General features: G+C 56.4%; 1 protein-coding gene across 1 annotated transcript; it reads right to left on the reverse strand.

Annotated features, from left to right (window-relative positions):
* Window positions 1–2,027: 2,027 nt before the first annotated feature.
* Window positions 2,028–12,487, reverse strand: XYLT2 (xylosyltransferase 2). Its single transcript, XM_019542808.1, has 11 exons — window positions 12,481–12,487; window positions 11,886–12,395; window positions 11,076–11,251; window positions 9,311–9,513; window positions 8,646–8,726; window positions 8,050–8,266; window positions 7,775–7,951; window positions 6,665–6,927; window positions 6,377–6,572; window positions 5,611–5,944; window positions 2,028–4,590 (listed from the first exon to the last, which is right to left on the reverse strand). Exons 1-11 carry the CDS (start codon window positions 12,485–12,487, stop codon window positions 4,268–4,270), a joined length of 2,487 nt encoding a protein of 828 aa, XP_019398353.1. The 3' UTR covers window positions 2,028–4,267.
* Between the last annotated feature and the right edge of the window lie 3,402 nt (window positions 12,488–15,889).

Consider the following 15,889-nt stretch of genomic DNA (forward strand, 5'->3'; position numbering starts at 1 on the left):
AATCCAAGCAATTGGGCAGCATTTGCAAGGCCTTGATTAAGCCCCGGGCTGTGTAGGTCGTGACTTTGCAGCTGCCCTCCATCTCCCCTGCCCGCGCCCGGGGACAGCTGGACCCTCCCTGCCTGGCTCACATCCCGGGGCCCCTTGGTAGCGGCTGGGGGAGCACGGTAGAGCTGCTCCCCGAGCCGCCCCATCCCTGAAAGCCGCCGGGCAGAGTGAAGCCTCCTTATTTCTGCACCCCTCCAGCTTGCAGCCGTGCCCTGGTGCTCACTGTGTGCCAGATGCTCCCACAGGAGAGGAAGGGCAAGGGCAGAGCCCCCAGGGTGGAATCGAGAGACCTGGCGAACATCCCTCCACGTGTCGCCTCCCCTGGCAGGAGCTCCCGCACAGACACCGACCGAGTCCACGTCCAAGCTGAAGCCAACAGGCAAGGCAGCAGAAGGGAAGAGGAATATTGGATTGCATTATAAGAAATCATCCACTGCCGATGTCGCCATCAGCCCCAATCTGCTGCTTTGTCAGAGGGGTCATGTCTAGTGGGGGGGGGAGAAGGGGGTCGAAGGACAGGGCTCCATCACGCAGCTCAGGGAGAGTCTTCCAAGGGAAGGGGAAGTGTGGACAGGGCTCCAGCCAGCTCCATGACCCGGGCAACCTGTCCCAATCTCCTAATGACCCGCGGTAAAAGTCTCTGTACCTCTGCCTTTCCCCATCATTGTGTCTGGTCTGGTTAGACTGTTCACTCCCCAGGGTAGGAGCCGTGTCACCGCACAAGCCTCCAATCTTGGTGAGGGAGTACTACCGCTCCTAATAAAAAACAAGGTTACTGCACTGGCAAAGAAAAAACAGCCCCCTCCCCACCGCTTCCTGGCCTGTTTTTCAATCTACCAAAGAACCTGCCTCTAAATCTTAGTCAGCAGCGATGTAGGCGGCACTCCGAGGACAGAGCTCTCACGCTCGCTCATCACTGTTCAGATGCAGGAAGGACGGGAGATGGGTTGGCAGAGTGGGCCGGGCCAGGCTGTAGCTGGGTACAGAGAGGCCTGGAGAGCAGGGAAGCAGCATCTGTTTAATGCCTCTGTTGCTATTTACCAAGAAACGGCAATGGTTGCAGCAGTGCCGTTACGCAGGCTGCTTGCTATGGGTTTTGCAATGTTCCCTCCTGAGGGTCACGGAAAGACAGCTCTGATACTGCAACATGATAAAGGTGCAGGCAAGCGTATTCAATCAGCACTTCCTCCGGCCACTCTCCACCTGCCACGTGGGGATCATTAAACCTCACACCGCACCTGCCAGTCCAATGTGGTCAGTATTAGCACCCTTCTGCTACCTGTCCAGGATCTAATCATTGAGTGTCAGCAAGCAGCCAAGGACAGGACCTGATATGCTCTCTGCTGTCTGTGCAGGTGCTCAGGTGGGGCCTGGCCCCACAGCATTTGGTCAGAGAGAGACGACGAGGCTGGGCAACACTGGACTGAGAATCCTTGGCCCACAGCATTGCCTGGGGCAGCTGCAGAGATTTGAATCCAAAGTGCTAAGCCCAGGAGGCAGCTCGCCTCTGGGGTTCACGTCAGGCCTCATGTGATGCCCTGATGCAGAGGCAGCAGTTGCCCTGGGAACAAAGCAGCACTTTAAAAAAAAAAGTCACTGCGAAAGGCAGCCCGTGCTGTGTGGGTAGCAGGGTTCACTGCAGAACAAGGCTCCTGGAAACCGCCAACAGATGCTGAGTGGCTGCTCTAGCGTTCCTCCCAAAATAACATGTCTCTATTACAGGAGCGAGCTTCCCGGCCAGGCTGAACATGCGAATACAGGCTGGTGCATAAAGCTCTTACGCATCATTTGGTTTTTCCTGTGGCTCCCTACTACAGGGAGGGGAAACCCGAGACAAAAAAGCAGCAATCCCTGCCCAGGTGGCCCAAGGCAGCAGGAAGGGGCAGGTGCGCAGGCCAGCAGATTTGCTCCGGGTCGCATTTCGGCAGGAACCGGATCGGCTGTCTTGGGAAGGCTGAAAGAACGGACGTGCACAGGGCCATAGAGATATAGATATATTTGTGGCGGTGTTGCATATTTCAGACAACGTTACACAATGCTCCTGACAGCTTTCGGGACCACCTCTTTGGAGCAGGTTCCGTATCCTGCAGAGATCCTCCCACTCATGTCCTATCTCCCGGTTGCTTGAGGACATGCAGCACAGTTTGGAACAAGTCCCTCTCCAGTCAAAGCAACATCATCCCACAGGCCCAGCTAAGGAGGAGGGGAACAGGGCACAGGTACAAGTCTGGCCTGTCCCCTCACTGCGGCCAGAAGGGAACTAAGGCCTCCCACTGCTGTGGGTCCACTAGCTAAGGGAAGAACTGCTCCAACATCGTGTCCCCGTCAGCATGACTGCCCCCATCTGAAATCAGCAATGGGAGAGGATGATCTTAATGCCACAGGTGAACCCAAATCAGCCCCTCTGATCCAGGGGAGCCGCTGACCTTAGAGAAGTGCAAGTACTCCCTCACTCTGGGGTGAGTGAGCCACCCGCCCTTATCAGGCCATGTGAGTCTGAACCTGAACTTCAGACCCATTCCCACTGACCAGTCTCCCCCCCCCACCCCCCAGGTGCTCTGAGTGGCAATACTGTGACCTGGTTAGTCTGCCCATGCCCTTTGCAGTTCAATAGGGTGCGTGCAGGGTCACCCCTGGGACTGTATACATGGGTCACTGTCCCTACCAGTCAAGTGGAAAAAGCCAGGCTGGAGGGTCCACATGCCAAGGTCAGCCTAGGGTTAGGAGGCTGAGTGGAAAGGTTCAAATGGCGACAAATCACATGAAACAGGGACTCTGAAAACAATGCAACCATTTCAGGAAGATTCTCCAAGCACCAGGTCCCACCTCCAGCACTGCGGAGGACAGAGGCGGCGTCTCCTCACCAGGTCACTCAGAAGACCCCCATCACCGGGGCACATGGACATGGTCTGAGGCCCTTCCCTGCTCCAGCAGGAACCCTGAAAGGGCAAGGTAGGCTGCAGAGACCTCACTTGACCCCAGGCCACTCACTGTGGAAGCCACATGGGGCAACACTGCTAGTCCTGGGAACCCAGAAGGGAACAGTTTCCCAGACCAAGGTCTGGACTAATGGACATAGTACTGAGCACTGCCCAACCAGACAGGGCTGCATCAGAGGCATGCGTCACTGACACTGAGCAGCAGCCAGGGCTGGGCCTTGTGGGTGGGACAATTATATCCCAGTGCCTGGCTCCTGCAGCCTCTGCATTCAAGCAGGCATAAGAGGGGACTGTTGAGTCAAGGGGGCCCTCTCAGCCTTTGGACACTACAGCAGCAACCTGGGGCTGTCCATCCCTGTCCTCAGGCCCAGCCTCCTACGAGAAACACTAGCAGGCAGGAGCATTTGGCACAGTTGGCCACCCCACACTGGGGAGCCTTGGCACTCACTTGGCTGCTCCAGAGACTGGATTCCAACCCCTGCCCACCTCGCTTTGCCAGGGGATAGTAAGATCACCTCCCGGCAGCCACCGCAGGGAGAAACCCAATCGACCCTCTTCTCTACAGGACCCCGACGAGAGCAAGAAGTGTTCCAGTGTACAGGGAGGTGGAGACCCAAGGAGTCCCCGCCGGTCACAGGGCCCTTTGTCTCTATTGCACTTGGCTTCTTATATATTTATAGAGATATTTATAAAAATACAAACTAAGGGGTGGGGGAGGGGATGAGATGCAGGCATCAAGCCAGCAGCCACTTTGAGGACATGGACAAAGTCACACAGCCCAGTTATGGCCCCACACAGCTCCATCCCCAGAGCCCTCTGCCAGCCATCACTCAGGAATGTGGAAATCAGTAGCAGGAGTCCTGATCCTGTAGAGATCCAGCAGGGGGGAGGGAGTGGGGGGAAGGGGTGTTAGGGTCACCCAGAACCAACAGGCCTGCTAGTCCACCCCCGCCTTCCCTCAGTTGCCCTTCCCCACCCCAAACCTGAGTCTTAACTGCATGGAGTAATAAATACAGAGCTCCTTCGTGTGCCCCAGTGATGGGCACTCCCTTGTTCCTGGGAGAGGTAGGTGGGTCTCTGTCTTAGCACCTCTCCCAAAATACAATGGGAAAGTTCTTCTCCCACCTGGAGGTTCCTCTCTCGTTTCCCTGGGCAGATAAGGTGCAATTTTGCAGGACGAATTAGTCAAGAGAATCCCACCCAGGCCATGTGGCTTCCCCCCACTTCTGCCATGGGAGATGCTCCTTGATCCAAATGACCAGGCCCCAAGGCCACCCCTGCTACCTCAGCCGCCCGTCAGGTTTGACAGGCCCCAGTTCCGACTTGGGGTCCGGGGAGAGCGAACTCCAGGAGGTTTTGCTGCAGATCTCCAGGGAGGAGCAGCTGGAGGGGCTGCTCACACATATGTCGGCCACTGACCAGAAGCCGCTGATGCTGCTGTCCGTCCAGGCCTCCAGCGCCTTGCCTGTCAGCTGCGTGTTCCTGAGGGCTTCCTTCTCCGCCTCGTCCGAGTGCGGCAGGTTTAAAATCCCACCCAGGCCCTGGAAGCTCTGTTCCATGTACTCATTGCGGGGAGGACCGGCGTGTAACCAGCTGCTGTCATCTGGACCAGACACAGAGGGAAGAGAAGGTCAGCAGGCAGGTGGGTGAAGTCCACACACCCTCCTCCCAGCACAGCCCTTCCACAAGGCAAATATGGTCTCACTATCCTGTCCCATGGCCACAGGAGGCAGGAGACTGCCCCAACCTGACAGGAAGAGGTCATAGAGGGAACCCCTGCAAAGGAGGAGACTGGATAGGCCAGGTTCATAAGAAGGTAAGAGCCACCCTGGGTCAGACCAACAGTCCATCTAGCTCAGCAGTCTGTCTCTGACAGTGGCAGAAGTGAATCCTGCAGAGGGAGTGCACTGAGCCCGATATCTCTATGCAATACCCACCCCTACCATCCACCAGAGGAAACATCTCCAAACAATCCGTCTGATGGCCATCAACAGATTTATCATCATTAACTTATCCAGTCCCTTTCTGAACCTGGCTATGCTATCTGCCTCCACCACCTCCTGTGGCAGTGAATTCTTCAAGTTAACTACATGGCCCAGAGCACGACATGCTGGGACCCACTGCCTCCCACAAGATGCTCCCTGATCACCATACAAGGAAGCTAAGGGACACATGGCAACACTGGCCTTGACTGGCTGGTGCCATCTGTGGAGAGCCAGGCTGTCAAACACTGTTTGGATAGAAAGCTTCTCAACTAGATCCACTTGCAAGGGTCATCTTAGCACAGAGCTGCACTATAAACGCGTCCAGCTCTGGCTTCTCCCATTCACACTAGCAGAGCGTTTGGCTCTAAGACCCCTGCTGTCAGGTGACGGTGCAGGGCTTTGCCTCAAGGTTGCTAGTTCAGACCCATATCACAGCTGTGGGGTGGCCTGTGTGAAGCAGGCTGGATGGCCAGAATGGCCAAGGGAGAGTCCCACGCACAGCTGGTCCTGCTTTGTCACTATCCAGCAGAGACCAATGACTTTGGGTTGTGAGCTCCACTGGGGAGACAGCCCAGCTGAAATGGGGGAGGGCTGGAGGGGGGAACGGGGCATGTCTGGCACCCGGAGGCCTCCCTCACCCTTCCTGAGGGGCTGCTTGCGGTTGAAGGTCTGCGGCACCACCAGGAACTGGTTCTCTCCCAGGGGCTCCCAGAACTGGAGGAGGCGAATGGTCCAGACGCCAGGGCGCAAAGGTCGATTGAGAGGTGGTTTGTACTGTGTGAACTCGGCCTCAGCATCCACCATGATGTCATAGGACGTGGCAATGATGTAGGTGGGGTCAATCCAGACCACGGTGGCCGTGAGGTTGGGCCCCCGCGACCATTTCTGCATGGCCACCGGCTCATCAAAAGGCCCGATCAGGCCCCCGAAGTTCCGGAAGATCCTCTCCTTCGGGTCCCATTCTGTGCCCACCTGCCAGGGGAGGAAGAAGTCAGGAGGAGGCTGGGGCACACCAGGCCACAGCCCACCTGGGGCGGCAGAGGCACCAACCACCACCCTCTTTACAGCATCCCGAGGACGTTTCACCATGCCCGGCAGCCAAGGGCTGCATTGTGGCCTCCAGCAGGTTATGAACAGATGAAGCTGAAATAGATTCTGGATTCAAAGGACCAAGCTTGGACCATTTGCACCTGCCCCACTGAGTAGGGACATGTAGCCTCAGCCACTTCTGGCCTCGGGCACTCCTGAGGGCAGATGGCCCAAGCGCGAAACACCACATCCAGATTCCCTCCCAGTCTCTGTGGACAGCCCCCCCAGTCCCGTCTTCCAGAGCTTGGGAGGGAGGGCTGGAGTAGTCAAGGAAGCGAGGCATGAACTCAGCTGGGGAGGGCACCGGGAACCTACCTCCAGGTTCTGTAACCGGTTAGATTGTCCTCCATGACCCGCCAGCTTCAGAGCCCCCCGTGGCATCATCCACATCTCCAGGGACTCTGCCTGACCCGTCACAGAGTTCTGCACCTCCTGCATTACCAGGTAACCCTGGAAACGATCGTCATAGAAATACAGGTGCACGCTGGATGGGAAGCCCCGCGGCTCAAATCTAGAGAGAGAGAGAGATGATTTATGTTCTTACGGCACTGGGATCTGGGCTGATTCCTCTGAGCGCAGATCAAGAGCCCAAGGCCTTCCTACCTGCAGAGTTTCTCTGTCTTCTGCATCTGAGTGGATGTCACTTTCTGCAGCCCCAGCCTGGAGAAGGATGTGTAGAAGGTCAAGGTGACATCAGTGAGCCCGCTCAGGCCATCCACCCGGTCGTAGGCATTCTCCCAGTAGGCCTTGAGGGCTGGCGTGTTGGGCGGGTAGTTACCATAGAGGTGCGTGTCCAGGATCTCCAGCACTTCCTGGTTCACTGTCGACTCAAACTTCCTGGCAAAGAACGTAGGTCTGGACAGTTGCTGAAAAGACATGGACATTTCTGAAAGGGTCGGCAGCACGTCACCTGCCAGGGCAGGAGAGCCAACAACAGGCAAGTGGCAGGAAAGCTGACTTGTCTGTCTTTGCTGTGAGGAAGGCAAAGAGCCTGGCAGGAAGCAAATGAGACTCCAAAGAAACAGTCCATCAATGTTCTTCCTAACACACAGACAGCAGGTTGGCTTCCAAGGACACGCGGGCAGCAGCAGCAGGTCCACTGAGACACCGCACTGGGCCCTACGGCCTGTGAGGATGTCTGCTCTAACAGAGCCCCAACAAGGCCAGCAGGGCACTGGCTGCCTGGCCCTCCTCACAGGGTCCTGTGGGGACCTCAGGGGGTGATTAACCATGCGCATGTCTTCGGCTCCTGCTCACTAGGCAGGTGTCTGTCAGGGGAGTTCAGCACCACAATATTTAAGAGGGTTTCTCCCTAGAGAACATGTGGGTTTGCTAAACCAAAGCCTATAGCAAGGGAAAGCCAAGCTGCTTACTGAGCATTGGATTTGTACAGTGGAGAGGAGAATGAAAGTGTCCGTAAGGTATGTGACCACAGCTCATGCAGACACCCCTGAGCTGGCATTAGGCTGGTTGGCTTGGGCACTGCCAGTACAGCTCAGCATGGACCAACAGCCCAAGCATCTGCCTAGCTTCTAGGCAGGTTTTGCAGCCTGCCGTGAGCTCCAGGGTGCTGAGGTTACAAGGCTATTAGTACCCGAGCTGGCACGGCCAGGTCTATGCTCTGAAGTATCTTGACACTAGCCTAGGAGTGGGGAGAAGGAGAGGGACAGATCAAGGGGCTGGAGGGAAGAGAGGCAGGAGCAAGGTTTTCACCTGTAACCGCAAGAAATCCTGGGGCTTGAAGTCATTTGGGGAGCAGCCGCACCAGTCCACGATGTGCTTGTACTGGCACTTGCAGCCCAGCTTGCGGTTCCAGTTGGTCACCCGCAGGTTGTTGTCAACCAGAGTGTCACAGGCATGGCTGTTTTCCAGGACGGTGTGAAAGAAAGACTGTGAATGGACACAAAAGAGATCACTTGCAGCTCAATTCCTGGCTACAAAGCCAGCCCCAAGACAGCTCCCCCCAGGCCAGGACCCTCTCGACTGACCTCGGCCGGCAGCAATGTGTAGGTGTAGAACTGACGCAGCTGGGACACCAGCTGGTCCTCCGTGCGCACCACGTACTCCACGAAATTCCGGGTCAGCGAGAACCAGTCCGAGCCGCCATCCACAACGATGCCCTCGGGGATCTGCCGCTCACCCAGGCGCCACATGTGGGAGTTGCACTCATGGAAGAGGCGGTCCAGGCCCTGCTTCTTAATGAACCTTGTGGGAGAGGAGGGAAGAGGATGGGCTGGGTAAAGAATGCACTCTCCCTGGACAGCTCCTTACACCCACTGTGAGGAGTCTAGCCAGCACCAGGAGAGCACTTCCCTCTCTGCAGTGAGAGAAGGGCACTGGAGTGCCCCCCGCCCTCAAGTGTGGTAATGATGGATCATTAGCACAACAGAGGACGTGGCCCATCATGGACACTGCTGTATTACAAGCACATGACGGTGTAGGGCTGGAGTGCCATAGCCTTTCAAGGGCTTGGGACAACAGCCCTAATCCTCATTTTCCTTTGAGCTGACCCCACTGCTCCCTGCACCTCATGTCTATCCCTGAGGCCAGTGCTAGCCCCTTGGGGGAGGTGAGCAGCTGTTACCTGGCATTGTCTCGGCCGTGGGACTTGAGGAAGTTCTTGTCCCGGTACTTGGACAGGAACGTCACCAGCTCCTCATTGGTCCTGCAAATAGGAAAGAGTTAACAGCACTGGCACAGGAGCTGGAGCCGAGGTTGCCCACAAAGTGCTTATTGAGCATGGCTGAGTTTGAAAGAGCCACTGGACAAAGGTCTACAGCCGTTTGATAAGCACAGGCTCAAATCCTTATCCCATGCAACTGACCTCCCTGCTGTTCAAAGTCTATTCGGGACAAGGAGAAAGTGATGTATTTGCACATGTGTGGAGGCATACACACATCTGTACTCATGTGTGCATGTCTGTGCATTACCCACTACAGTGCCCAGACGGCCAGGGATGTATAGAGCAGGATAAAGGCCTTCCAGCCTATAGACTCCCAGTGCAAGTACCAGCAAGCAGTCTAGTGGGCACGGCTCTCCTTGCCAGGGAATGCAGGTGCCGCTGCCAACTGTGCTTGTCCCTTTGCCCTCTCCTCCTTTCCATCTCTTCCCCCTTCCCACAGAGATGCTCTCTGCCATCTCCTAGGCAGGCAACCATGCCAGGTGCCAGAACATCAACTTCCTGAAGTGGCCAAGGCTACAGCTGCGAACGGCTCTTCCCTTCCCACCCACTCCACTGAACTGGCTGACCTGGTTGGGTAGTCAGTGGCACTCAGGTTGATGAAGAAGTCCCAGGGCCACTCAGTCAGCTCCAGCAGATCCTTCATGCTGCGCAGGTACATCTTCAGCAGGCTGGCACCGCCCCAGATGGTCACCATGCGCCAGGGTGTGACCCGGATGTTGGGGTAGTGCTGGGCTAGCTCCACAGCCTCACGGTGCAGGTAGTTAGAGCGCTACAAAGGAGAGACTCCAGCTCAGGCAGGGTTGGGCCTCCCAGGGCACTGGCTTCCAGCCCCAGGAAGTCCTAGCAGCACCATGACAGAGAAGACCCCAAGAATTAGGCTGAGCTTAATCTGGGAAGGGCCGAGCATCCACTGCACTTGCTAATGAGTTGCAGGTGCTCAGTGCTTCCAAGAACTGCAGTGTCTGCTACCTGAGCCCATTCCCACAGGGAGTGCCACTGCCCCATGGGGAAACCAGGGCTCACAGGGACTGGGCAACCTGCACAAGGCCACACAGCAAAGCCAGGGGAAGAGACAGGAGAACCCAGGAACCCAGCCCTGAAACCAGTCAGTCTGACTGGTCCTCAGGCTTTCCTGCCCACTTCAGTGCCTAGTCTTTGCGCTGGACCCTGGTGAAATACTGACCTGCCTGCCTTCCACTCATACACACAGGCTCCAGTCCACTGGGACACTGGGGACAGCACCAGACCCTAGCTCATCACCACCAGGAGGTGCAGGGCTTGGAGAAATCAAAGCTAAGAACAGGCACGCCTGAACAGGAGGCTGACAGGGCAGAGCAGGGTGGACAGCCTGCTCTGGCAGCCCAAAAAAGACAGGAACAACTGCCGAGGCAGCCTGCCCATGCCCCCTTGGCCGCTGCCACAGCACCCCACGCTTCCCGCTGGCTGGGCTGATGCCCGTGCCAGGGTAGCAATGAAACACTACGAGGAGCTGGATCTGCACGGCAGCCATATGGCGACCACGGACTCCTCTCAGCCGTGCTGCTGGCAGAGAGCGGCAGGCTGGGACATTGCAACTGCCTGGAACCAGCATCTAGCCTCCCAGCACTGGCAAGTCTCACATCCACTCTGCACACTAGGAGCTGATCCACTTGGCCCCCAGTACTTTGAACTACAGGGCAGGGTGCTGCTTTATCTCCAGTCAAGCATTTTGCATGGCAACTAGACTCTGTCAAGTGCCTAGGAGACAGGAAACCAGGAGAAGGTTTGAGTGTCAATGTCCCCTCTGGGGAGAGGGGTGAGCCCATCCCTTGTCCAGCTGGACTCAAAGGAACGAGCTGGTTGGCCATTTACAAGGGAGGGATCATTGGTGAGAAAGACCAGCTCTCTGCTCTGAGGAGGGCAGCATGAAACTTTCTGTGTGAGTTGAGGCCCCTGGGATGAAGGCAGGTAGACACAGGTGTCTGAGGGAACAGACAAGCAGGAGGAGGTGCATCACAGACCTCCCCGGTGCACAGGCCAGTATTGGATGGACCCAGAATGTTTCTCCCAAATGCACCACCCCTGGCAGCTATTGCCATCTCGTGGGGAAGTTGTGGGAATGAACAGAGCGGTGTTGGCAAAATCTTTGCTCAGCTGCAATCTGGGCAAGGAGACAGAGAGCTCCAGTCTCGATGAACAAGCAGACAGACCCCAGCAGAGGATCCAACTGGTACAATTGCTTCTTCCCTCCCTCAGACGTGGCCTCTTGCCATGTCCCTGCAACCATGATCCCCGCAGTCTTTTCTTTCTGCTGCAGCGTGACTCCCACCCTGACTGCCTCCCATCGCCTACCTTGTCGACGTGGATGTAGAAGAAGTGCTGCTGGTGATACACGGCCTTGATGAGCCGCTTCAGCTGGCGGATGGCCCTGCCGTGAACCACCAGCATGTATGCAATGCGCACTGGCTTCTTCACAGGGGTCTGCTGCATTCTGCTCTCGTCCCACTGGATCACGGGGCTGACTTTCCCTATGGGGGACAGAGGGGTCACACACTGAGCCAACAGCTAGGCAACAGCCAGAGGGAGGAAAGCAGCCAGTTCCCTTGGGTAAGAGGTCTTCAGGAAGGCTGAGAGATCTCTTACTGCCCCAGCCCTGCCAGTCCAGTGTTCTCAATGAACCAGGAGAGCCCAACCAGGGCTTCATGCTGCTCCTCTGTAGGATGTGAAGCACCCTGTGATCACCCCCTTCTAGAAAATGGGCTGTATCAACCGTCTCCTGTTCCAGCGCTGATAGGGGGCTCTGAGTGGACAGAGCACAGCCTGCTAGAACGGGGGCTGCTCTATGTTAGCTGTGAGCAAGGTGCTCCCTACTGGCCATGAAGATACATAACTGTGGGCTGCATTTGTGATTTCCCTTTGCAATTGTGCAGCAGTCTGACTCCACAGAGACAAACCAACCTTGTTCAGAGGCCGGATCCTTAAGTTAAGAGGCTAGCACGGATTACACTGGATGACCTGCACCCCCTTGATCACACATTAAAGTTAAGGCATCGTTGATGCGATTTGCTCTCCCTTACTCCAGACTAGGACTAGACCAGAGGGTGGGGGGCACTGGCAAGGATCTCTCTCAGAGCTCTGCTCGCAGTCTGGGGCAAGTCTCACCTGAGAGCTGGCAGTGCCGGGGCACAGAGCGTGGCATCAGGTTCCCAGCCTGGTGCAGGCACACCACGTTGGCTATCTCCTGCTGGCACTGCTTGGTGCTGGCTCTCGCCAGTGCCGAGAGGGCATCCTTGCCTGTGATCTCGCACTTGGGGGTGAAGCTGTTCTCAGTGGGCTGAGGGGCCCCCTCTACACTGCCTGTGTCACCATGCTGGAAGATGGCCAGCTGGGCATCCCCACGGAGCACCGTCAGGTTCCTCCGGCTTGATGAGTCCAGCATGACAGGGAGCCTCCGTCCAGGCTTGTGTTTCACTGTGACGGCTCTCACCACCTTGGTCACCAGCACCCCAGGACCCTCTGGGCGGCCTTTCCATCGCCCGTGCTTGCGGCCAGCACTCCCACGACGCCCGGCTGAGCTGTCCGAGTCTCGGGAGCCCTCACTGTTCTCAGGTAGCCGTGCCTTCTTTTGCCGCCCCTTCTCCACATTGGATTGGACACAAAGGAAAGGGTTAACTTCTCAGATGCGTCACCAAGTTGCTTAAGGAGTACCATGATCACCAGTGATCAACCTGCTCCACCGTAGTCTATAGACACTGACCCAACATCATACATTCCTACTGAATACACAGGAAACTGAAGCACAACCCCCCTAACCTCCATCTCCCTTTTATGCTGCACCATTTATACCCAGCAAAACAACAGCACTGCTCCGAGGCCACACAAGAAGCCCATGACTGAACTGGGGAAAGAAGCCAGGAAATCCCCAAACCAGTCTCTTGCTCAATATACCAGTGTTAGCAGCATCTGTGCAGTGCAGTAAGTGACAACAATGTACACCCCTTAGCTTTGTTTTTAGACTCATAGATTCATAGACATTAGGGGCTGGAAGGGACCTCGCAAGATCATCGAGTCCAGCCCCCTGCCACAGGCAGGAAGTCTGCTGGGGTCAAATGATCCCAGCAAGATAAACATCCAGACGCCTTATGAATGAGTCCAAAGTAGGGGCTTGCGCCACCTCTGTGGGGAATCTGTTCCGGACCCTGGACACATGGACTGTAACAAAGTTTTTTCTTATGTCCAGTCTAATCGGCCTTCCAGGAGCTTACGGCTGTTTGACCTTGTTATCCCATGGGGAGCCCTGGTGAACAACGGTTCTCCCGAGGCCTGATGCACCCCCCTTATATATTTCCAATGTGCTGAATTTGTAAAGTGGGGACGTTTCCCGTGTCCCTAAGCACACACGCTGGCATGTTTGTTTTGTATCTGCACACACACACCCATCACCACGCATCAAGAGTCTTATCTGAGTGCAGGGCCCCATTGTGCTATGCGTTGTACATACACTTAGGAAGACCACTGCTTCTCATAAGGCAGTTTCTTCTTTAATCTGGCTGTAAAATGGGAATGAACATGCCCAAGTTCACACACAAGTCTGGGGTGGACCTGGGATTTCAGTGCCTTAACTACAACTGCACTCTTTTCCACACACTATTCATCGCTGATCCTTGCTGTTCTGTATGTCCTGTGTACTGTACAAGTATTGCATGTCCCCAAGCACCCAAGAATGGGAAGTAAGGCATTTGGGCATTGTGACGATAAACAGGCTAGTGTCTTTCCTTTCCAATACTGCCAGCTGCTCTCTCTGCTGGCCTCAGGCATGCTGCTTTGCTTCAGTGCTGAAGGTCATACAGCACAGCCATGCTGCACTAACCTGCTTGCTCCCTTTTGCAGTTTGGACCCCCAGAAGCTGCTTTGGGAGCAGGACAGACAGGGAGCTGGGATGTCCTGCTGGCTCAAGCACCCCCACAGCACACTCTGCCAAGGAGCCGGGGCCACAAGTAGAGGGAACCATTAATTATGCCTCATTATTTCTATCAGGCTGGCTCATTATCTGAGCAAGCTGGCACTGGAGAGGGGAGGGGAAGGAGCTTGGGTGGCATGGTCTGGTGAAAAGCAGGAGAAAAGGCGGCAGCAGGGTAGTGGAGCAGAGACTGGAGGAGTCTCCTTGCTTTCAGATATGGGATGCTCCTGAAGGTAGGACACCAGGACCAGTGGCCAGGCAAGCTGCTCTGGTAGGGTCCTCAACGCGGGGGAGCTAGCTACCTGCAGGCCTGAAAGTGCAGGGCTTAGGGGGGCAGCTGGGGCTATATATGGGGAAAGGTGCAGGCTGGGGAAAGGCTGCAGCTGGTAGCACTCTGCACACTGAGGAAATGACGGAGTTGAAGCCTTAAGAGCAAGAGAGACAAGGTGAGTCAGCAGCTTCCCTGGGCCCTGCCAGCCCCGGCGAGTCAGGCAAGCCGAGACTGGAGCCACCAAACCTTCTTCCCCGGGCTGGAGCAGACAGCAGCCGCGGGCTGGTGCCGCCTGTGCTTGCAACCACCGGAAGATGCTTTGACTCCGCAGCAGCGTCTATCCCAGCATTCGCCAGGCCTGGGCAGGTACTGAACTTGTGCCTGGATCCTTCGCTCTGGTCTGGCTGATGGAGGCTGAGCAGTAAGCTCACTGTGCCACTCCTGCTGCAGTTCAGCCAGTCTTCCCTATGCTATCCCAAGTGCAGTGCTTGGGATCCAAGCATTACCCCAATGCCCCTTGCCCCAGCAAGGAGGCCAGATGCTTTGGGACAGGAGCTCTGAGAGACCTGGAGCGCAGCAAGGCAGCCACTGCAGGAAGTATAGAGAGCAGCTGCACCAGCCCATCACAAGGACTTCGTCCCTTGGTGCAGAAGCTGGGAAGAGCAAATCGGAGGGAGACCCAGGCGCAAAGGAAAGGCTTGGACACTGACGCTTGCAGGACCTGGATGCACAAACCACAGTCCCTAGAGCGGACCTCACCTACAAGCAAAGAGCATCTCGATTGAACAGCTCTGCAAGCAAGCCAGCTTGCCCCCTACAGCCATCACGTGCCAAGGCAATGAGCAGAGGCCGACCGACTGGTCAGCTTTTAGCTGGCTTCTGTCCGCAAAGCTCGTGCAGCAGAGAGGTTTGGGCAAGACTTAGCCCATCCCAGTCTTCCCCTTGGCGCCCACATCACAGGGAGCCCAGACTGGGCAGAGAGAACAGTTCATTAGTCACCACGCTGGCCCATCTGTGCAGGGAGTTAGAAACCTGTTTTCTCCACACAAGTCATAGAAGTGGCGCGGTGGGGAGAAGGCGGATGAGCAAGGAGCAGAGCCGCTCCACGGTCTCTGGCAGGCTCACCCTGTGCTTCCTGGAGAGAAGAGGATGAGCACCAGCCAGCAAAGCAGGACGCAACCCGGGCTCTTGCAGCGGGATGGAAGGGGAGGGGCGAGGAGCACGGGCAGAGCAGCAGGCTTTGCAAAAGTCTCATCCGCTCTGGTTTCTATTTTCCTGTCCCCCTTTAAGACACTGGGAGTAAAGCTGCCGCATTTACTCTGAGATTTCAACTCCCAGCAGCATCTGTGAGCACGTCTCCACCACCAGCCATGCCCCCGCTTGCCCGGGCCCAGTCACGATGGGCAAAGCTGTTCCTCACATGCAATTCTGGCAACAAAGCAGGGAGCAGAGACCTCCTGTCCGTCCTCCTACAACACACCTCTCAGGGCTTTTAGGCACAGGTCTCATATAAGGCCCCTGATTCATCTCAGTCCGCCTCCCAGGACCCACATCCCTTCCCCTGGCCCACGGAGCACTCCTGGCTCCCTACCCCCATAGAAGGAATAATTAAAAGCCACCTGGTCCTTCCTTGAGCTGCCAGTTAATAAACCCAATGGTCCTTAATTACTGTACCACCCAGAAGCAAGCCCTGCAGCCCAGTCTGCAAGGGAGGCAGAGGAGACCGACTCCAATCCCACAATCTGTATTTAAGGCTCGTGCAGAAGTTTTGGCGAGGTTCCCAGGAGAACTCGCTGCCCGCGCATCGCTCCTGCCCTCCCCCACACAGCCACTTCCACAGTCTGCCAAGCGATCATTTCTCTATCCCCTCCCGCACCTCTGGGGCAAGCCCCCTGCACAGACACCCAGACCCGGGCCAACCTTGCCGCAGCGTAA

The sequence above is a fragment of the Crocodylus porosus genome, unplaced genomic scaffold (genome assembly GCF_001723895.1).
Source record: "Crocodylus porosus isolate Cpor-Errol unplaced genomic scaffold, CroPor_comp1, whole genome shotgun sequence".
NCBI lineage: Eukaryota > Metazoa > Chordata > Crocodylia > Crocodylidae > Crocodylus > Crocodylus porosus.